The sequence below is a fragment of the Macrobrachium nipponense genome, chromosome 40, assembly GCF_015104395.2.
Source record: "Macrobrachium nipponense isolate FS-2020 chromosome 40, ASM1510439v2, whole genome shotgun sequence".
Classification (NCBI taxonomy): domain Eukaryota; kingdom Metazoa; phylum Arthropoda; class Malacostraca; order Decapoda; family Palaemonidae; genus Macrobrachium; species Macrobrachium nipponense.
Window position 1 is genome coordinate 4038612 of NC_061101.1, and position 24649 is coordinate 4063260.

The window sequence follows — 24649 nt, forward strand, 5'->3', positions numbered from 1 at the left end:
CATTGATATCCAAAAAGGTAATGTGACACTTACTAAAGTCAAGGCTCCTAGATTCTTCTAGAATGGTCTCTTCGTCCAACTGGAGTATAGCAGTACGAGCCTTACAAAGTTCCACAACAACGATGTCTGGTTTTACTGCCCTAATAGTCTATAAGAGACAAGAAATCAATACAACAGCAAAGAATAGCAACCTAAATTTTTACTTTTATAGACATGCAATTAAAATTAAATATACATTATCATCATATAATTATTGCAAACAAGTGCTTGCCAGTAGTTGAAGGATCTTTTGTGATAAATTATTATTTTTTGAGCGGCTAAGAACGTATTCATATTACAAATGCTAACATATAGCTTTTTTATTTTTTATTTTTTTTAACAGTATGTACTGAATACAATTAAATTGTATACCCCAATCTATATCCATACCTATTTCAAGTATAAATTTATTAAGGTTAATGACATGAAACTAGAAAAACTAGGTTGCACATGTGCCCTAAATTTTACCACATCAAAGGAACAAGTTTCATGTTATTCCATTAACAACCCATCAAAATAAAATGTTTTTTTCACTATCAACTACATCTAAACATGACCAGTATTACTTAAGGGGACCGTCCGCTATGGCGGATGACATGTCAATTTGAAAAAATAAAAAATCGAGTTATTACTTGTATCTATGCAGAAACATGCCGTGCATGCTTTTCCAGAAGTTTCAGCACCTTATTTTCACAAATAATGAAGATATAGCGGTTTTTAAATGATGACGTCATCGTAACTGCGTCGTCTGTATGACTTGAGTTTGACAGAATCGTTTTTGCGTGTTTATTTTTGCATATATACAGCGATTTTTTAAGATTTTTTTTCGAAATTCTCATACATCTGGTAGCAATGAAAGGTAGTGTGACACTGGGCGAGAAGCGAGCTGCTCAGAGCGGTTATTTATAGGCGAGACTCGGGAGAATGACTCAGTTACGCCACAGACGTCAAAGCGGTTACATGCGCGTAGGCACTTGCGTTTGGTTATAGCTATCTACGTTGTTTTTATAACTTCTTAGTGAACTTATAGCAATGCCGAAGTTACCTAAGATCAAGAAGGCTACTCAGCAACTATGGCTAGCAAAATTAGCGAAGGCCAGGAGTGTGCTGAAAGAAAAACACGAAAATTAATTGTTTTCAGCTGCCCTCATTGTCTCATGTCTTGCCGTCAACATCATTATCTGGTGTCCGGCTGAGGGTACTAACACCACTTTTAGGGTAGGACCACGATCCTTGATGTAGAAATCAACAATAAAGTACAAATAAAGTAATTATAATAATGTTGTTTTGACTTTTATAAGAAAAAGCAAAAATTTACATAAGCAAAATCTTTGGGAGCTCATAACTCAAAAACATACTTATGGCGCATGTCGATAAAAATTACTCGTTTTTATTTATTATCCAATTTTAGAGAGAAAGATATCATTGGAAAGAGGAATAAAAATCCCATGATTTTGTGTGACAGAATTTTGATATCTTTTTTTTCTTTTTTTTAGAATTTTTTGAGTGTCTAGACTAAAAAAAAAAAAAAAAAAAATTCATAAAAAATAAAAAAATTAAAAAATCAAATTCTGCCACACAGAATTGTTCCGTATATAAAGAAGTTTTTATGGTATGATTTTCAATACAACTGATGTCATATTAGCGGAGAAAACTCTACCAATTTTTTTTTTTAAATCATGATTTTTGCTAATAAAACGAAAAGTTTTTGATCAAATGACTTGAAATTTTTATATGATGAAGGTATTATATATATCTAAAACATATATGAAAAATTATGTATTTGCGTAATAAATAAAAAAATAGACATCATAGCGGACGGTCCCCTTAAAGCAAGAAGAGATAAGAGAGATAAGATATGTACAGATAAAAGGTAATATATTATTACAGCAAATTCAACACCAAGCCATACCAACTTACATTCGCCACATCGTCTTGACTTTCACGTGAGAAGTGAGCTGTTCCTACTAAAAATACCGAGCTTCCCTGTGGAGTGTCCAGTCTCACAACTGTTTCTGGTAACTCAAGAGAAGCAGGGATCCTGTTTGTTGGAGCAGCTAATGCAGGAGCACCTGAAGACACAACAGGGGCCTCTATTGAAACCTCTGTGCTATCATCTTCGTCATTGTCTTCAATATCACTCTCGCACCCAGAGGGCGTAGCTGTGAAACAAACAAATTGGATTTAAGGGAAGTCATAACTGGAAGAACTGACTGAAAGCCTAAATTATCGGGTAATATTTCTATTCAAAATACAAAGAAATCAATCGAGATTAAGACCCTACATTTTTAGGACTAAACTACTGGTTTTCTTTGCTTATCAAGGTTTTTACATATTATAACAAATAGCCTTCCTTACCACTAGGGTCCAATGAAATTCACTATCACTTGACTAACTACTCCTTTCATACCTTTTACCACCAGATAGTAATGTTCATACTGATAACCATACAGTAATTTGCATTTTCCTCCATTTCCTATTTCAACTGTGAAACACAAGGCATATTATTTATACCTTCTTTAATTGGTGCCTGAGTGACTTGTATGTTCATCTTAACAGCAACCTCTGAGACAGGTTCAGCAACACTGGGTTCCTCACAGGCTGGTGCATCAGACTGCTTTTGTTCTGTGGGGGCATCCTGACCATTTACTGAAAAGCAACATCAAAGTTACTTCAGATGCACGATGCATGCTAAGAGGGAAGGTGGCTGCAACTCTTGCACATAGATATAACTATATACTTTCAATACCATAAAATAAGGTTCATCTAAATTTAGCCAAAAGTATTCCCAAGTATCCCCAAGTAAGCTGAAATACTGTTAACCCTTAAACGCCGACTGGACGTATTTTACGTCGACATTTTTTGTCTCTTGGGTGCCGACTGGACGTATTTTACGCCGACATACAAAAGTTTTTTAAAAATTTGCGGAAAAATACTTTTAGGCCTACCAGCCGAAAACTCTTGAATCACGCGCCTTGGGGGATGCTGGGAGTTCACTTATCAAGGTGATGTTTTGTTTACAATCATTACGCAGGCGCGCAAGCACGAATTTCTTTCTTGCCGCACTAAAAAGTATCTGTGACACATCTCGGAAATTATTTCGTCACTTTGACATAGTTTTTGTACCATTTTAAATTAGCCGTTACATGGAGTATTACAGTGGTCCCCCCGTATTCACGGGGGATGCGTACCAGACCCCCCCGCGAATAGTTAGAATCCGCGAATGTTTGGAACCCCTATAAAAACGAAAAAAAAAAAAAAAAACTAAAACAGCCTATTTTGTTAGTTAAAACTTAAGAAAACCCACAAAAAATGTTCATACTTGGGTTTTTTAATAGTTTTAATATCACAAAAAGTGCATTTTATGATGAAATTGATAACAGAAACCAGGAATTTGTGGATACTTCTCATAGAAAAATAAAGCGAATGCGCGAATTTTCAGCGAATAATGCAGGGAAACGTCCCCGAGAGAAATCCGCGAATGAGTGAGTCCGCGAATCCGGAGAACGCGAATACGGGGGGTCCACTGTATATATGAAAATGTGCGCATTTTTATGTAGAATACAACAATAAAATACTCATGATTGTAGCTTTTATCAGTTTTGAGATATTTTCATATAAATAACGATAAGTGCCAAAATTTCAACCTTCGGTCAACTTTGACTCTACCGAAATGGTCGAAAAACGCAATTGTAAGCTGAAACTCTTATATTTTAGTAATATTCAATCATTTTCCTTCATTCTGCAACTAATTGGAAGTCTCTAGCACAATATTTCGATTTATGGTGAATTTATTAAAAAAAAGTTTTCCTTACGTGCGCGCGGTAACTCTTCCGAAAAAAATCATACATGCGATTGTGGTAATGTTTGCACCATTTTAAAATTAGCTGTTTACATAAAGAGTTTTTGTATATGGAAATGTGCGCAATTTCATGCACAATACAACTAAAAACAACCCATGGTTGTAGCTTTTATCAATTTTGAAATATTTTCATATAAAAAATGATAAGTGACAAATTTTCAACCTTCGGTCACTTTGACTATCGAAATGGTCGAAAAATGCAATTGTAAGCTAAAACGCTTATATTTTAGTAATATTCAATCATTTACCTTGATTTTGCAACAAATTGGAAGTCTCTAGTACAATATTTTGATTTATGGTGAATTTATGAAAAAAATAACATTTTCTTTACGTCCGCGCGGTAACTCTTCCAAAAAAATCATGTGCGCGATTGTGGTAATGTTTGCACCATTTTAAATTAGCCGTTACATAAAGTTTTATATATGAAAATGTGCGCAATTGCATGTAGAATACAACTAAAAAATAATTGAAGGTTGTATCTTTTCTCATTTTTGAAATATTTGCATATAAATCATGATAAATAGAAAAAAAACCACGTTCGGGTCAACTTTGACTCTAACCGAAATGGTCGAAAAACGCAATTGTAAGCTAAAAACTCTTACAGTCTAGTAATATTCAGTCATTTCTCTTCATCTTGAAACAAATTCGAAGTCTCTAGCACAATATTTACATTTATGGTCAATTTAAAAAAAAAAAAAACAAAAAAAAAATTTCCTTCCCTCCGCCGCGCGGATTCTCCGCCACAAATCTCCGAAATGCGTACGTCCCATTCTCGGAATATTTGCTCCATTTCATATTAGGCATTTCATAGAGTTTTATATATGAAAATGTGAGCAATTTCATGTAGAATAAAACGAAAAATATTTGAAGGTTGTAGCTTTTCTAATTTCCGAAATCATTGCATATAAAAAAAAATTTATACAAAAATTTTGACATTCGGTCAACTTTAACTTGTCAGATATGGTCAAAAACTGCAATTGTAAGCTAATACTCTTACAGTATAGTAATATTCAATCCTTTGTCTTCATTTTGAAAGAAATTGGAAGTCTCTAGGACAAATATTTAGATTATGGTGAATTTTTGAAAAAAATATTTGTTTACGTCAGTGCGTTACGAATTCATGCATTGTTTTGTGATAACATTTTTTTTGTGTTGCTTTATCGTTTTACAATGTGTTATATACCAAAATGATCGCAATTTAGTGTAAATTACAATGAAAAAAAAAGTAACTTGTTACCTTTAACCGTTTTGCGCACAGCGCGATTTGAATACAATTATATATGAAATTTTGTTTTTGCGCTATCATATATAGCATTATTTATACATGATAATGATAATTCTTTCATTTCTGATGGTTGCATACTAAACTTCAGCCAATGACAAAAAAAGGAGCCAAAAATTAACTCTTAATCTTGAAACTAAGCGCGCTGTGATTTTTAAAAAAAATATTTTTTCCGCTTCCGCGCTCACTCCGAAACACCTCCGGCACACGGGAGACAAAATTTTATTTTACCGCTTCGGCGTTTAAGGGTTAAAGTATATGTCACAAATAAAAGGATAGTATTAAACCAAGACTAAAAACAGAAAATAATACTGTAATAAGGTGCATATTTCTTCACTGTTCACATGCAAGAAGAATTAAAACTAAAAACATGGAAGCTAACAAAAACTTGTCAATACTTTTACCCAAAATCAAACTTCTTATGATGCAAATGATCAAAGATAGTCTTCAATCAAAACTTTTCATTTCAACAATAAAAATGAAAAAACTAAAAATACAGTAGAGCAACAAATCTCGAATGTATTTTTCATAGCTAACAAACCTTCGGTCTTAACATTGCGATAAACCTTCTGATGCCAGCTGGAAACTGGTTTTTAAAAAAATAAAAAATTGTAAAGGCAAGGAATCTGTGAAATCTGGCATCCAACACGTAGCTACGGTGGAAGTGAGTCAGCGACCACGCTCAAACAAATGTCAAGTTGTGATATAACTTCATAAAAGGGCCTTTCCTGAGGTCTTGTCATTTGATGTTGGTTGAAAGCTAGGGTTACATATAATTTTTCACTGTAGATTTTAAATGTTTTCTACACAAGGGAACTTGGTCATGTGGAAAAATTCATAACATCTTTATGGCTTAATCAAGTGTGACCAACTCAAAGGTAATTTAGATTTATCAAATTACAGAAAGTGTAAACCCTTTGGTATAAAGAACTCTGAACTGAAGAAACCTTGCATCAAATTTTCTTGAGTACCCTTTTGTTTCTAATCCTTAAAGCTACTATAATGCAATATTAGGTTGACTGCAAGCTCTCATTTATCTAACTTCTACTTTTGTCTCCCACACCACTCCTTATCCATACATTTCCTATTCCCTCTACAATGCCCCATTAAGGGGATCGGCTGCCTAAAAAACCCAAAAAATATGAAACTTATTCGATTTGCTGAAAAAAATTCTATGGCTTCGTAGAGCATTCACAAATGTGTCCGTGAAGTATTATCCTAAAATTCACCTTACTTTTCTAGTTATGGCCTAAAATGTAACAATAACTTTATACCCACAAAACACCAGTAGCGCAAATGATTTAGTCTGGTATAGTTTTTGTGATATAAGTTACGAAAACCTCCTTTAAAATGAAATATATAATGTCAATAATAGCCTAATTGATACCTTCTTAGTTATTCCTAGACAAGACAAAGGATGCATCATGAGTCATGAGGCTCAGCGCGTGGCCACAGGCCAACAGTTGCCTATAAACTTGCACGTTACAAGGTCGCATTTTTTCACGCTCGCTAGCCTTGACTGAACTCTGTGTTTTCTGCGGTGTTTTTAGTTTTTCACCGTGCCTAAAAGGTCCAAGACTTCACTTCATGCCTCTAGAATGCGGAAAAGCCAATTGGATATGCCCATCGAAGAAGTAGAACAGAGAATTCAAGAAACTAGTGCCATAGAGGGGAATGAAGCGACGACGGAAGAGAGAGGCCGCGCAGCAAATGGCGCACGGTATGATCTCTGCTGACCAGAGACCAACCACATCCACCCCTAATCGTCTCTTTATTCGTTCATCACTGCTAAAGGGCAATGATATTTCAGAAGAAGAAAGCAGTAGATCTGAAGCTGATATTATCGATGATAGTGAAAATAAAATGATAATAATAAGTGAAGCAAGACTTGAAAAATTACTTGAATCACGAATACCGAATTGTGGATGCAAAGTAATTCTGAGGATCCATTTGGCAAGGGATGGATTTGAGACACTAGTAAAAAAGATATGTCCTAAATGCAGAGGGAAAATTATTTCAGAACCCGCAAAATGCCCACCGATTTCTACAGAAGGAAGGAAGGCTCCAATATACAAAACCAATGTGGCAGTAATCTATCATTCTTTGTTGAAAGATTATGGATTCGCGGGACTGAAGAGATTACAAGGAACGCTTGGTATAAAAACCAATGGGAAATATGACAATTTGTCGAAAATTGCATTTTTCCTAACTATACAAACCTGAGGTCCTTTAACAATAGGAAGTAGCTAGCGGCAGCTGGAACGGTCATAAGCTTCGAACAAGGGGAAAGAACGGTAGTTTAACTGCTTGTCCGACAGTCGCGCGGCTAAACAAATCACTTTTGCTTTTGGCCCATGCAAAATACGCAGAGTGAGGGGTGGCATGAGGAGGGACTATATGTAAAGGACCTCAGGTTTGTATAGTTAGGAAAAATGCAATTTTCGACAAATTGTCATTTGTTCCGATACGTAATACAAACCATCGGTCCTTTAACAATAGGAAGACTCACTTCTTGGTGGGAGGAATCTGAGTCTTTTGATGAACAGACTGGTGTTCGTCCATCCCTGGAATGCCTCCCCTGGATTGTAAAGAGCGAGGGAGGGATCCAAGCCTCTGTCCGATTGATCGGGGTGTGCACCGCAGATCAATGGTCAGACCTCTGGGCCGAGTACTAAGAGAGAGGCAAGCGTATCTCTTCGTACCAGCAAGCAAGAACTTGTTCCTGTTTGCAAGAGGCAACATAAAGTATGGGTTGTCTCAAGCTGGCATCCACTTCCTCCCCCTTGTTGGAGGAAGTGGTGGATATACGCTCCTATCCCTAGTGAAAGGGATAGGATAGGTGGGGCTCTGTTGAGGTAGCTCACCTGCATCTTGTCCTTTATCCAGCAGGGTGACGACCGTGTCCCTCTAACCACAGGTAGAGGGGAAGAAAAAGATGGGAAGAGGAGCCCAGTCACTCTCATTCATACTCATCCATTCTTACGGTCACACCAGGACTCGATGCTGTTCAGACCTGCCGAGGGTGTCTGGGTGTTCGCTAACACAACGTGTTGAGCAGCCACCACGGGTCCCAAGGAAAAAAGATCCAAGGACCTGTGGGCATATCCCGAAGGTAGAAGGAAGGGTCATGTGGTCTGGTTGGACCAGACCCCTGCCTTCAGTACCTGCGCCACGGAGAAGTTCTTGCGGACAAGGCAGCATCTCCTTCGCATCGAAGGCGGTTGAAGTCCATTAGGGAGGGGATTGTGAACGACTCGAACCAATCGTCAGGGACCGAAGGGTTCTGAGTCTTCGCTACGAAGTTCGGTACGAAATCGAGCGTCACGGATCCCCATCCCCTGGATGCTTGACTTCGCAGGAGAAGTCATGCAGTTCCTCAGAGGAAAAGAAGGAAATAGTCGCATGACCTATCCCTCTTCTCTACTTCGGTGATGTCCAGTACCCATACTGGTCTGTCCGTTTGCCACGAAGTCTCTCGCATCCTCCTATCCCCATGCAGCGAAGTTCTCGGTAGTGGATAGGACACCGACACTCCATGGTGGGTGTCAATGGTATGGGTACTGTGACAAGCTATTAAAACGAAGTAATGATTGCTCTGTAACAACCGAACTAAGTCAACAGCGTAGTTCGTAACTGACTCGGCCGCTCTGACAGCTGCCGACTGACTGCGTTCGGTAGGAGGCAAGTTGTCAAAGCATCCGATGTAAGTCACGTGACCTTCGCCTTTAAAGGGTTATGCCGAGAGACCAAACAAATAAGTATTTGTTTGTCACCATGCCGGACAGCGAGGTGATGATTCTCTTAAGGCATGTGCCCAACAGGCGAAAGTCAATTGCCTTCTAGAGACCGAGGTCCCTGAAGGTAAAACATCTCATGGTTGTTGAATCTCAGCTAAGGAGAAACAACACTCTGTACCGTTGAAGACGAAGGTAGATATTGAATGCAACCTACGTCTTCACAGATGAATCGAGAGAAGGATTCTCAAGGTTCATAATCTGTGCTTACAAATGACTGAAAACGCTAACCGCTATTTCATTGCTGTCCGGTGAGAAGTCGTAGTTGCAATGAAAGCGGGGCGTTCTTCAGTAATGAAAAACACAGGGGAAAGCCGCCTGAAGAACTGCTTCTCATGGGCTGAACATTTGGAAGTAGAGCTGTCAGGTCGGAGAGTAGGCGATGTCTTCTGACACATCTCGTAATTCGGGTTGAACAATGAACAATTGTACACCTACGAATACGAGATATTTTGAAGACAAACTCAGATGTCTGCAAAATCATTCGCATTATCGCAGGTGGCGATGCAGCGGAGAGAGACTTGTAACAGAACCTTTCTGTTACCGTGCGGTAAACAGAAAGATGAAAGAGTCCAAGAGATATCTCTGTTGAAAATTCTCGCAATGTCGAAGGCGATGGAATCTAGCGTCACAGCAGTAGATGGTCCTTCATTTATTGCGAGAATCCCCGTTAATCAGAGACCTAAGTCCATGATTGTTGGGCAGAGATACGGTTCGGTAGGCAATCAAAGCAGGGGAGAGAGAGACATACATGACCGTGCATATCGGAGGCCCAGCTGATACTGAGCTGCTATCAGGCAGTTCATACGCAGTAGTTGAGCCTGAGCTCTCGCTGACTCGTCATCCTGAGTTGCCAGGTAATCATTATTCCACGAAGGAATGCGTTCGGCTAGAACTACCGAGCATAAAGATATGCTCGAGCAATTATATTTAGGCGAAACGAATTTCGGTAAATATAAAAGTTGAAATGGTGTTGTCGTGACAAAACCATAAGTATATAAAATTGAAACTGAAAACTCCTGGGAGGTTGCAGGCAACCCCGAGTTGCAGTTCAATTAGAATACTTCTCTTATAATCGCAATCCGTAAGATTAACTAGGATATGCGCCTACCCCTCGGACAATTCAACTGCTTAGTAAATAATCATGTCCCGGCGAGGTTCACAATTAATACGTAGTATATTTGTAGGATTCTGAACAACGATCTCCATCCTAAATTCTTTCCTTCAAGCAAAAAAAAGAAAATAAAGGATTGGAGATCGACCACCTTCGATCTCTATCAAGAGAGTGAGGAGAAGTCTTCCTCGAAGGAAAGCTTCAATGGTGAACAGAATACTAAGACGATAGTTCAAGCCAAACTGGATATTCCCGTCCGATCTTCTCTATTCCAGGTTGGTCGCCTACTGTGAGATAGTTTCTTTCAGCAGCAGTCTTCTTCCCAATGCTAGAAATTCCAGGAATTCGAGCATAAGCGAGGTTCCCGATTATCGTGTATATCGGGGATTCTCGTCTCGCTCACTTTGGACCGTGTCTCGCGTAAGTGTTTGGAGATCGTAAAAAACTCGAACACTGAATGCGCTAGAAATTCCGTTAGAATGTCTAAGCAGTCTGCGAAACCCCCACCGAATTCGTCAAACGATATCGGCTGGTGGTCCTCTCGATTCCCGTAGAAATCGGAGAATGGGGCAGGATTCCTCCTCAACGACCGGGGCTTACGTCAGGTAGGACCCGAATGTCCCCTCCCCCGGTAGCGCAGTCCCGAACGTGGGATCCTACAGAGAAATCTCTGTAGGATCCCTCCCCTTTCCCTCGTAGCCGTAAGGAGAGAGGGAATGGGGGAGGAATTGGATACTCACTCGCCTTCCCAGTGGAACTAGCAGTTGGAGAAGAGTAGGAGCAGCCATCGCCGCCTCTCAGAGTCTGGGAAAACGTATCGTCAGGAGAAAACGTTTTCCCGCAGAGGGTTACGAACTCTCACTGTAGGTAAGGGTCTGCCGCCACTGTGAACGTCGTCTGGGTGGGGCTGATCGACACCTGACAGGAGAGAGCCGATACCGTCCTCCGACTCATTCCAGTCCTCGTCGAGGTCGAAACCTCTCAGGAGGACCGAAGGAGTATTTAAATACGGTGTCCGAAGACACGTAGAAACGCCGCTGTCGCAGTAGAGGAGGTGGAAGTAGCTTGATCGACCGGCCAGAACTGAGAGCCTTCTTGTCCGGAGACGAGAGACTCTGGTTCGAGACAGAATCGGCAAGCTCCGATCGCGGCAGACCCACCGTCGGTTTGGGTTCCCTCTCGGGCCCCAAAACGACTCGAGCAGAGACGTGGGCTCTGCTGGTGGGAGCGGCAATCCTTCCGCAAGGTCATTATGCTGACGAATCAGCTTAATGACTTCTGCAAATTCCTCTGTATCTCGGGAGTAACCGCGTCTTGCGGAGTAGGACCGTCCAGTCCCTCCAACAAGAACAGATCCCGAGATACTCCTCCTTCAGAAGGAGGAACAGCGGCAGACCCCTGACGGTCGCCTCCAGCTACTTGCGCGTATGTCCTGGTCGGTCCTAGAACCGTGCCTGGTCCATACGGCGTCATAGCGGGATCGCGAGCGGCGCACCTCTCGCGATCACTCATAGTACCTCGCTCCTCCCGGTGTAGCCCGGAGGTTGAAGGTTACAGGAGAGGCATACCTGACGCTCCCCCCTAGCTCGCTGGCAGGACCAGCGTGCTTGGAGGGCTGGTGCTGATCGTCAACCCGCGGTGGCGATCGAGCAGCAGGCCTAGCCTTGCCGCTCGCCCTGGGGCGAGAGGCTCGGCTGAGAACGTCGACGCTGATCTCTAGCGTCAGGCGAGCTGTTGCTGGTTACCGTCTCCGCCCGGTCCGATGGGAGCGGCGTCAGGTGACCTGTGCTAGGCTCGTTGTCGCGGTGAGACCGGCGAGCGTCCTCTCGGCGCGTCGAGCCGCTGGTACCAGCCGTGGCTGGTACGACGACCGACGGGGACACCCCTTCCTCGCCTCAACCCGTGGCTGGTCAGCGACCCGTCACGTCAACCCGAGCAGCCAGCTGGTCTCTGCGAGAGCGTCCAAGTGGCCTAGCGGAGAGTCCCCGGTCTGCACGGACACCCGCCAGTCTTCTGCTCCGCGCTTTCGGTCTTGGCGGCGAGCGAGCTCGGGTGTCAAGACTTTGGCTGGACGGTCTCCCCCGCGGGAGACCGTCCACGTCGGTACTTCTCGCTAACGAGAAGCCGAGGCGGATCCTGGTTTAGCGGCAGAACCGCTAGAACCAGGCGAGGAAGTGCCAGCCGAGCTGGTACTCCTCTGGTCCCCGTCTTCTTCTCCTTGGTAGAAGAAAAAGACGGGCCCTGTTCCCGAGGAGCAGGAGGACCAGCAGAAGAGCTCCCCGAATCGCCGGAGCGAGACGGGCCCTTAGAAGGTCCCGAAGGAGCCTTCTTAGGGGGAAAACCCGGGTTAACCAGCTGGTCGCTGCAAGAGCGGCCGCTGGCCTGGCAAGAGTCACCTGAGCTTCTCTCACCAGCCTTCTGCTCCGTGCCGCGTCTTGGCGCCGAAACTTGGCTGCACGGTCTCCCGAGGGAGAACGTACACTCGGGATCTCTCGCGAACGAGAGACCGAGCCGGAACCTGGCGTAGTGCGGCATCGCCGCTAGCACCAGGCAGAGTACCAGCTAACCGATACTCCTCTGGTCCCCGTCTATCTCTTCCTTACGGAAGGGAGACGGGCCCCGCTCCCGAAGGAGCAGGAGGACCAGCAGAACGGTGGGACGGGCCCTTAGAAGTTCCCGAAGGAGACTTCTTAGGGGGGAAGGCAGCCTTCTTCTTCTTCGGCTTATGGGCCTTAGAAGTCGAAGGGGAAGAGGCAGCAGCACGATGAAGACGAAGATGACAGCTTCCTCTTCTCCTCTTCCTCGTCAGCTCACGCAGGACAGTCGTCAGGTCCTCCAATCCAGGCCGGAGCCGGGGCTATTGCCGAAGCAACACGGCCCGACTGCACCTGTCCGGAAGGACCTGGGACTGGGGAAGACACCACCGTGGGCAGGACCAGCATGGACAGGCTCAGGAACCAGGAGCGACAGGAACAGCAACCAGCTCAGGTAGCGGCAAGGAACAGCGGCAGCGGTAGACCCAGAAGGGACAGCCAAGCCAACAGCGGGAATCACATCAGGCGGCCATGTACGGCAGGCCCCAGCGATCGTCTCGTAGAATCATTGGCAGCCAGCGGAACCTGGGTCCTGGCGGCCGGTCCAGGGGCGAGCTGCTGGAACAGCGGAAGTCTGGGGCAGGCAACACGAAGAAAACAGGCGGCGGCGGCAACCCCACCTCGGTACGGCGGCGGCCCTATAGCGCAGACGGCGTCATCGACACAGCATGGAGAGTGTAGACCAGGAGGGGGGGGGAGCAGCATAAGCGGCCGTGGTAGTAGTGGAGACCGCCCCAGACCTCGCTAGACGCTGCAGCAGCCCGTGGATGCTAGGCACGCCCTGCCGCCGCGGTGGTCCATACCTGTCCAAGGTCGTCTCCCATGGATGTAGCACCTGCGGTAACATAGATAGATTAGTAAGAGGGGTTCCCTCACGCACGGGGGGAAGACATGCCCCACCCCGAACGCAAGGAAGCCCCACCCAAATACAAAATACAACGAAGAAGCTGAGCGGGGGGGCAGGAAGGAAGACGAAGAATCGGATACCAAGGGAGTCGCGGGAGAGCTTTCCGACGACTTCCTGGCAGACCTCGCTTCCCCTACCCCCACCCAGCAGTGAAAAGTAATATGAAAATGAAACAGAATACTGCCCTTGCGATTCACTTCATAGAACTTAAAGGGGAAAAGATCAATTCCCGGGTAAGAACGGAAACTTGATCCAATAATATGATGCTATCATAAAATATATATATGAAAATGAAACAGAATACTGCACTTGCGATTCACTTTCACATAAACAATCGTAAGGATCAATTCCCGGGTAAGAACGAAAATTGATCCAAATTAAATTTCATGCAAATAAATAAATGAAAATGAAAAGAATATTGCAATTGCGAATCCACTTTCATTGCATTCTATTATACAAAATTAAAAGGCTCGTGCCGAGCGCAATCACACTCTCGGTAACGAACGCACAGGGCAAAAATATAATGAAAAGAGTACTTACATTTTTCAATTACACACTTTTCACCCAAAATACATGACTCGGCGCGAGCGCGACCCGCCAAAACCCTCGGCACCGAGACATAATTCAAGGGTTCAATTCATGAAAAGAGAGGAAATCGCCGCATCTACGGCGATAACTCCATGTTGGTTCATAATTAAGTAATGAAAATGAAAACAGTGTACTTACAGTTTCATTTTCAAGTCAAACAAACCATTAGTAGAAAACACAATATAAACAAAGCATACGACGATGAAGCGGGCAGAGAGCGATGACGAACACGTCCTTCACACCCGCGGCCGAAAGCAAAAGTGATTTGTTTACCTCCCAGTCGCGCGCCGTCGGACAGCAGTTAACTACCGTTCTCGCCCCCTTGTTCGAAGCTTACGACCGTTCCAGCTGCCGCTAGCTACTTCCTATTGTTAAAGGACCGATGGTTTGTATTACGTATCGGAACAAAGAAAGTATTCACGCCATCTTACATATCTTTATGATAAAATGGATACATATTTTCAGATGAAACAAGAGAAAATCTTTGAAAATATAAGAACATACTACAGGAAATATATGGGAATGGGTGCCTGATGAAATGGAATACTCCTATTGACGTATCCTACTACGATGGGACATGGATGAAAAGAGGCCATGTTTCTAATGTAGGTATGGGAGTCATAATAGAAGTGTGCACAGGATATGTGATAGACTTTGAAGTGATGAACAAAGTTTGCAAAGCATGTGCCGCTAAAACGACTGAACTAAAAGAAATGAAAATAACAGAAGATTTCAACGTGTGGAGAACCCTTCATGATGAAGATTGTAATATAAACTATGAAGGTACATCAGGAGGGATGGAAACAGCAGGCGCCATAAGGATGTTTTCAAGGTCGCAAGATTTGGGATTCAGCTACGCCACCTTTGTTGGAGACGAAGATTCCAGCACTTATGAACGGTGGAAATGGACCGTATGAAAATTTAAAAGTGGCGAAAGTAGAATGCATCAACCATGTAAAGAAAAGAATGACTAACAGGATGAAGAGGCTAAGAGAAGATGAAAAAGAAGAGAGAGTAACAAGAACTGGAAAAAGAAGAAAATTTAGTGCTCTAAGTGGAAAGAATAAATTGTCGGATACAAACATTAGCATAATGACTAATTATTATGGCAGGGCAATCTACCGTAATATTGGTAAATCATGGATTGATATGAAGAAGGATATAATGGCATCATTCAACCATATATTCAGTTCCAAAGAAAATCAACGTCATGGATTTTGTCCAAAGGGGGAAGATTCTTGGTGCTATTTTCAGCGCAGCATAGCAATGGGTAAAGAAAGAGAGAAAAGAGAGTTCAAGAGATCTTCAACAGTTATCAATTTAGATGCTGAGAGTGAAAGGAAAATAACGGCTGTGTATGAAGCACTGTCTGAGAAAGAATTGCTTGAACGCTGCGTTCGCGGATTTACACAAAACGCGAATGAAAGTTTTCATTCAAAAATTTGGAACAGCGCACACATGACTAAGTTTGCTGGAGCACAAAGAGTAAAGTTTGTAGCACAAACAACTGTGCTTGACCATAACTTTGGATACAGAAACGCAGCACTCTTCCAAGAATTTGGCATATCTTCTGCTCTTCAACGAAGCCTAGAACTTCAAGATAAAGAAAGAAGAAGAGCTTGGATGGGTGCCAGAAAGAAGAAATTCCCAGAAAGAAAGAAAATACACAAGAAATTCAAGAATATGAAGCTGGAGGATTTTAAATAACCACATAACCTGGCGACAATGAGTAGTGTAGGCCACTATGATACCCTAGAGTAATACCTTATGACAAGATCAGACAAGGGGGGACCAGGAGCCTAAAATTTATAATAATGTGTCTTAGGCACAAAGATAATCAATTAATTAATATTCCTATTCATAATAATTTTGCATTAATACTCAAAAATAAAAACTAAAACCATAAAATTAATGGTAATACAGTCTTTTACCTTTTTTTATGTACCTATAACTTTGAAAGCCCGTTTCTCAAAACATAAGTTTTTCACCTTCAAAATGTATCTCCTCCCTTAGCATTGAACCAATCTAAATGAAATTTCATATATAATATGAGGAAACATGGTAGATTAAATAAAAGCCGGGGATTTTTAATATTTTGAGTTTCTGATTTTTGGCAATTTTCTTCCTGTAATTTTTCCGGGAAAATTTCATTAAAAAAAAAAAAATTCATATCTCGAAAAATAATTGAAAAATAAAAAAATCCTCGGCTTTATATCGAAGGTCCATATGTGTTTTATAAGTGGTTCAAATCTCATCCCTTAAAACCAAAAAGCAAAGGAGGAGATGCATTTTGAAAATGGCCATTTTTGGCAGAAAAATGCTCTGGCGTCACAAAACCTTAGGTCACTGAACAAAAATTTTTTCCCTAGAAGTTCCACACAATATCCTGTAACAAACCCCCTATATATCAACAACCTGTCGTTAAAAAAGTCGGAAACCGGCCGATCCCCCTAACAGTTGCCTGATAGTAGTATGTATTGTTGTTTGGTACCACTGAAATCTTTTCTGTTCTTAATCTAGATGGCTTATAAATAGACTGCCAGAATACTGTAGTTACTATAACACAGGATATGTTTAATTTTATCACCTAATATGTAGGTACGTATATTGAAAATATACCTCTATTAATGAAGAACGTCACTAATCACATGTATTATCATACCTTTATTTGCCAGAGGGAATTTCATTGATGCTTCCACTACCATTTCACTATCACTTAATACTAAATCGTCATCATCAATTTCTCCCTCCTCATCTTCCTCGTCTTCTTCATATCCTCCATCTTCAACTTTATCATTTTTCACTTCTGGTGGGGCCTTTAAAAACAAAATAACAATTAAAAACCAAAGAGCAAAACACTTAATTCATATTCCAATACAATGAAAGAGGACCAATTTGGACTCGGGGCACATAAGTGAAAAGATGAAGAGATATAGCCTTATACTATATACATACTACTTATAAATGATCTAACTATGCAATGTAAATAAATAACATTCAACTACAATTTGCTCTAGTGCATCAATGAATTCAATGTCTGTGATATGTTATTCTCTCTGTGTGATATAAGAAGACGTGATTTTCAAAGAAATTAATCAGCAACCTACTATTTGTAAGTGTTAAACAATGGGCCTGCCAAAGTTGCTTTAAAACCATTAAGATCATTATCAACAATTCTTTACATAAACTGTGCAGACCAACAGAGTAACAATATATAAGTTATAAGAAGAATCCACATCTTTGGCAAACTGGTTTTGCAGAAAATCAAATTGTGATTGTCATATGAATGACACAGATGAGAAGCAAACACACGGCTGATTGGTTAGTAGTGCCTGGAATAGGACTGGAAATAATCTTGAAGAGCTAAGACATCCTCATATATGATTAACTGTTTAGTTTCAAAGAATGTATTCAAAAGTTTAGTACAGAAGTAATTGAGAAAGTTTAACTTTGCTGAAACCAAATTAAATTTTTTAATGCAAACTCATTGCTTATAAGCAGTCCTTTTCATGAATCTAAATTATATGACTAAGTCCCTCTTGAAAAGGAAAAAAATGGCAATCGGGTAGCAAGAATGCATGTTTAGGCAGATCTCCAGGCCTAAGTCACCTGATGCATCCTCATTCATGATGGTTGATCTATGAGCTAAGGGAAATTGATGAAGCTACGCATCATAAACAAGAATTACACATAATGGACAAAAACATAATTTTTTTATTATTCTGGGAGTAAGCCTAAGAATTACTTTGTTGTTGTTGTTGGGAATAGGAAAGGTCTATGGAAAAGTAAAAAGGTCTAAAAAAGGTGTTTCGCACTGAGTTAAAGATACAGGAATTTTAGGATAGGATATTTAAGATTTATTCATTAAAATGAAAATGTAAAAAAAATACTAATTAATGTGCATGTTGAACAGTAGAGAAAAATTATTTCTAATAAAATAATAGTAAATTTATTGGAATTTTCATTGGTGAAAGAAGGCTCTATTTGACCATAAGCTTTAGCATGTTAAATTTACGTTACGTTAGGAATTTAATGTCTGCAGCTTGTGCGTGAGGAGAAAATCTTGTACTCGTCCCGAGTAAACTGGAGGTTGGATCAAGCCTTGTTTGTTTAAATATCACATTTGTTTTATTCCAAACCCCTTACAGTCATTGCCAACTCAAGAATGACTTCCATTCTGGTAATCTGTTCCTAAGTCCATTTGGCTAAAGTCCAACAAACAGAAGGCAAAGTAATGAATGCCCGTACTTTAAAATTTTCCTGAACTTCAGTACTACTCGACATGGTTTCAGGAGAACGTTCCATAATAGTAATCACCAACATCTGTGTAAAGAATCTTGAGTGGGAGAATGTCACAAAACATAAATATCTTGGTAACGTGTATGTCATATGCACCTCCTTTATTTTTACGGAGATGAAATATATTATTAACACTCATTCAAGAATATTTAACAAATTAAATACACACCCTTAAAATAACTGGAGCTGCCTTCTTATCTTCTTCCTCCTCTGTTGTATAGTCATGTTCTGACCTCTTCCTGCTATCAGCTGTGCTATTTTTTTTCAGCTGGGCCTGAAAAAAAATTAATTAACACTAATCATCTTTAATTTTAACTGTACAAGGATAATTTTATTACACAGATCATCTACCATTTTAAATGTAAAAGAATAAGGCTTCAGTTTCTACAATAATATCTGAATTTCTTAAATTCACTTTCATATAACAAGTCCACTTTTGGGGGTAAAAAACTGTTTATCATTACAAAAAGTTGCTCAATCAAGCATAATGTTATTAATCATAAATATTCTGACTCAAAAGATAACACACTGAAGAAAATAAATTATGAATAGAAGACACCAATTTTCAGTTTAATTACCTCTACTGCACCTGGAGTCACTTTCCCATCTTCCTCTTCTGCAGTATCCTCCAGGTCATCCTTGTCTTCTGATGTGATGTCGTCCTCCAGATGCACCTGCAGCATTTAATTACAATGAATGTCATACACAGTACATTCATATTACCCAAGCTTCTACATCAACTTCATTCAACTCCTGATGTATGTCTATTACCATGTAAGAAGTCAATGTCACTGGCATTATTTATGTATTGTGAAAGGCAACTTTTTGATGACTAAAACTCTGAGCAGAAAATAATACACAACAATCTAACATGTAACAGTGGGTACAACAAATAAATGAAACTAAAGTAAAGAAGGAAACAGAATGAAAACAAACCCTAAGGTAACTAATAATTAGTGTGCAACTTATAAAATTTATTCTAAATATGAAGTGCCTTTATTTCCATAGCACTGAACACCACCCAGACTGATCTAATGCTGAGTGCCTTGTTACATCACCAACTGAATGTCTGCTTTTGTGACTTCTCCTTTTAAATGTGTGATCATACTTATTTTCAATATAAAGACTGCTAGGTAATGAGATGTACAGTAATACTTCCAGATAAAGCATAGAAAACACATTTAGCAAAAATTTCAGAAAACTACTAGAATGAAATCATTGACATTCAAGAGTTGTTACTGGCCCCCAACTAAGGAAAATTTTCACAGCCTAAGTTTGCTAACCTTTATTCAAGTGCATCAACTAGATGAGAGGTGATCACAAAGACATCAAAGTTTGTTTTTCATGTACATCAGATCTATAAAAATGAGTGAATGTGTACAAGCAAATATTTGAGTACAAGAAAGGGATGGCAAAGTCACTGCTGAGAGTCTGCAGAGTTTTATGATAGAGTAGGAAATTTATTCTATTTTCAGTATTTTCATCAGCATCATTTGGGAAGGGAAATTATCATACTCATCACTATGTATGCTTAGAAAAAATATCTACGGAATGCATGAAAAATGCAGTTGAAAATAGCTATCCAGAAAACATGATTGAAAGTGCACCAAGACAGTGGCACCGTTTGCTTTTGATGACTGATGGAACTCCAGCAGTAGGGGAACAAGTGTCAATAGTACTTAAAACAAAACTACAGATGACTACCTAGGTTCTGTATTTGACACAAGAGAAAATTAAACTTTAGCTGAAGACTGTTCAATACTAAGGATTTCACCCAGTTCAAATGATGTCATCAACCATTTTCCATTCACTTAGATCTGGAAGTGTATTCACTGGGCTGCAATACAATATACGTACATACTAATTGGTTGCCTAACAGTAGTTTACTCAATTACATATGTCAAAATTGCTCCCTTCCCTATGAATGAAAGGTAAAAATGCATCTCTTTAGAAGGATTAGTAATGGGTAAATGACCTGGCCTTCTTAACTGATATTACAGAGGCCTTATATGATAGCATGAATAATAAAGGAAAGACCAGTTGACCACAGATGTGCAAGATACACAAAAAGAAACCAATGTGGTCAAAGCAAATACCTACCGGGTACTACTATGAGTTACTTTAGGTGAGAATAATTATGTACAAGTTAAAAGCCCCATCCTTTCCACAACATAATGACAGACAAGAGTTCTGAAGCTATAAGGAGTACCCAAAAGTAATTTCTGTTTTCCCTGCTTCCTTCTCTTTTTAATACAGACACCTTCCCCATTTTCACATATTACTTGTATGTAGTAAGTATTGGATTTCCAGAAAACTAAATTTTGGAAGCACAAACACCATTTTAGTTTCAGATAAAAACTTTGAGAAGCAGGAACGCTCGATACAAAAATTCCATCGGATAAGTGTACATATCTATGCAAAAGAACTATGTCCTCAAGCTTTGAGTTCAAAACTCTGGAGGCTGACAACAAGCAGATTGTGTTGAGTGTTTGGCAAACAGATAAGCTTACAGGTACTCAGATTTCACTAAAGCACCATAATTTCATATAATTGGAATACACTATCTTGAGAGTAGTTTCTTTATGCTTCAATTTCCCTTTGATTGTCAATTAAAAGTATTCTCAGTTTTAAGTAATAATCATTACAAACAACAAAAGAATCAGCATTTGTTACTTAGTGAAGCATTTCAAAAACAAGCAATGGCAGCGAATTTAACAAAAGCAAAATTATTACTTGGGTTGATTAATTACCATTAGTGAAGCTGCAGCCATGGTTGGAAAAGCAAAATGCTACCAGCCCAGAAAAAGGAGTGCAGTGGTCAAGATAACCTAACTTTAGTCTTGCTTCCAGTGATTTCTGTCTTACTAATATTCAATAATCTATCATTCTAATAAAGAAAGAAGGTGCTGTGGGACTGGAAAAATGATTTTAACTGCTATACTACTAATTTTGTCACGAATTGCTTCCAAAAATTCAGTCAACCACAAACTGTATTATTAAAAATACACAGCAAAACCTACTCAAAGAATTGTTTCCGTTGATATCTCATCTCAACATTCAGCAACATGATAGTGGTTAAAATTAATCTTATCATGATAACCTTCCCTTCATAATATTTCTTTCCTCATCAGTGACAAATAAACTAATTAAATGGCACACACCCCTAACAAGGCCACTTTTTTTTTTATCCTAGAATAGATATATGTTCCACAGACACCTTAATTATTGTAGCCATCTGAACTGGGAAATCTTTTGGACTGACAACACTCAAATAAACCAAACTCATAATTACAATGATGTTGGTAATAAGGAAAACTTCTAACATACCTACAGAACTCCTACTATAACATAACACTACTTCCTTAACAAATACCACAAATTTGACTTTACAGTGATGCATATTCATAAAAAAACACCTGCTGAATTCTTAGACTCCACTTTAAGCTGCACTTGAATCTGAAGAGAGCCCATAAATATATAATATAGATATATATATATATATATATATATATATATATATATATATATATATATATATATATATATATATATATATATATATATATATATATATATATATATATATATATATATATATATATATATATATATATATATATATATATATACCAGATAATCTTTAGCAATCTAGTGTAAATCTGGTTTTACTTTATGTAAGGGTAGCGGCAATATTTAGATACTTTTACAGGCAGTGTAATCATGAAAATACAAGAAAAAAAAAAAAACATACATCCAACAAAGGATATAAACACAGTGTCACAGACTTCAAAATGATGACCACATGCCAACTAATGAGAAAAAAAAAAAAAAAAGAAAAAAAAGCTAGGGTTGGGGCTGGAATGAGTACAACAAAATTCAGATGAAAACAACAAAATTCTGATGAAAACAATAGCAAGTAAATGCCTGTCATGTAAAAAGACCTTTAACTGTTGACTTCTGCATTTAGTCCAAAGAGGGACGGAGAATTTGTTATCTGGAGGACTTTATATACTAATATAGCTAAAAATAATTTACAAGTTCCTTGTTTTTATGGCTGCTATACTTCAGTTCCCAGGACTTACGCATGCTAATTTAGTCACATTTACAAAAGTGAAAGACAACAGTGAGAATCAATATGCCATTTAATCTTATTAATGGTTACCACCTTTCTCTGCTTAGGTTCATAATCCTTTACTTTGAGAGAGAGAGAGAGAGAGAGAGAGAGAGAGAGAGGGAAGAGAGAGAGAGAGAGCGAGAGAGAGAGAGAGAGAGAGAGAGAGAGAGAGAGAGAGAGAGAGAGAGAGAGAGAGAGTCCTTGTCTACAAGGATCATCTTTTTCATTATGAGGTTATAAAAAATTAAATGCACGCATATGACTGAGCAATGCGGTAAGTCTCCTTAGGAACTTACTTTTCACAACTTATTTTCACATTCCAGTTGAACAACAGTTAATTTCAGAAAATGGGTGTTTGAATAATGAAGAGGAATGTGAGACAAAATGTAGTACAAAAGTACACATAACCAAGAATACTTTGGAACATAAGCATACTGCATCCAATTAATGCAAAAATGTAATCATTAATGCAACAAAGAATTGTTAAAAAAACTCATTGGTAAAATAATATACCAAGTAGAAAATATCTTATGCAATAATCAACAGATATTTGAACAAGTGTACAGTAGTACACTGTTTGGGTGTGTGCTATGTAGGTGATAAATGGTCAATATTGAATGAGCAAAGCCTGAGCAATGAGGAATAAAGTAATAGAATATTTATTCCTGCTGGGAAAAAAAAAGTAATAACCAAACTTGTGAAATTAAAAGTTTGCCAGCATTCAGTTTGCATAAGCTAGAGTATGGCGCTCAATGGTAAGGAAAAGATAACCATAGCTGAAGTAAGTTTAAATAACAGTAAAATACAGGTCATAATAACTCAAAACACTATTATGAGGATATCATACTGAAATAAGAAACAAAAACTTGGGTCTACAGCTCAAGTCAGTCAGCAACTGTAGCAAAACCAGCTGATTAATGGGAAAGCTCTAGTGGGTGAAGAACTTGGCTTCCGAATCACCAAACCAAAGAAATTACTTCAGTCACCCGGTGAAGCATGAAGGTAATTTACTAGTACTTCACATTAATGGTTATAGCATGTGGTATACTTTCTATCGAAGCAGTACATAAGTAAAATTAAAATGTGTTCTGTGATACACATAAAATGATGGACACTGTACTTGAAAAATTTAATTAATGAAATCCAAGGTTATTTTCTTACAATAGAATGTTTCCTCATAACCACATCACTCATATATGTCATATGTCCATATTTGCAGTGTTTGAGAGCCTGGGGACAAAAAAACTTTCTCGCCTAACAGACAGAAGGTCAGTAGTAGCATGATGCCATGTGCCTACTTTTTGTAAGCCTGCACAGCTCTACTATCAACAGCTAGTATACAGTAGTAGCATGATGCCATGTGCCTACTTTTGTAAGCCTACACAGCTCTGCTATCAACAGCTAGCATACAGTATAAAAAGCCCCTTGCTGCTTCCTTTATTGTTTTTTTCTGAATTTACTAAACTTATTCTCATGGAAGGTGGAGAAGAAGTGATAGCCTTATCACTTCTTTTTCACCTTCCATGATTTGCCAAAATGTGACCTTTACTCCTTGGCAAAAGTTTTACCTCTGAAGATTTCATCACCTTCCTTTTAGGTACACTTACAAATGGTGTCTTCTCAAGCCAACAGACACCTGTAGTAATACTTGCATCCTAGTTCAGTGGTCACCAAACTTTCGAACTTCTGGAACACTACAAGTATAACTTTCAATTTGCCGGACCACTAATATGAATTAAAAAAAAAATGTATTTATTCTATATGCATTTTATGTATACTACATTAGAATTCATTCATATTTGTAATGTTTAATTTATTGTAATTAATAATAATGCATTCATATTTGTAATGTTTAATTTATTGTAATTAATAATGCTGTTTTTTTTCTGCTAAAGGCTGGATCCAAAGTTTTAATGCTAAAATGCCCTAGAATGCTAAATCTACCTATAAAAATGCTAACTGGCAACATTGGGCTCTTTGTCTTCTGTGCAATTTGTATCAGGGTTGCCTGAAGAGGATTAAGAAAACAAATATTTAATGTCCCAATTTTTCTGCG

At 39.4% G+C, this 24649-nt stretch overlaps 1 protein-coding gene across 1 annotated transcript in view; it reads right to left on the reverse strand.

Moving 5' to 3' along the window:
* The window catches only part of LOC135211813 (uncharacterized), a 395519-nt gene that overhangs the window by 284409 nt on the left and 86461 nt on the right, over nt 1–24649 (reverse strand). The window contains exons 5-10 of the mRNA XM_064245023.1: nt 19058–19153; nt 18649–18753; nt 16843–16996; nt 2554–2688; nt 1960–2201; nt 34–148 (exon numbers count right to left, since the gene is read on the reverse strand). Of these exons, the coding sequence (XP_064101093.1) occupies nt 34–148; nt 1960–2201; nt 2554–2688; nt 16843–16996; nt 18649–18753; nt 19058–19153 (847 nt within the window). The remainder of the gene's footprint in view (nt 1–33; nt 149–1959; nt 2202–2553; nt 2689–16842; nt 16997–18648; nt 18754–19057; nt 19154–24649) is intronic.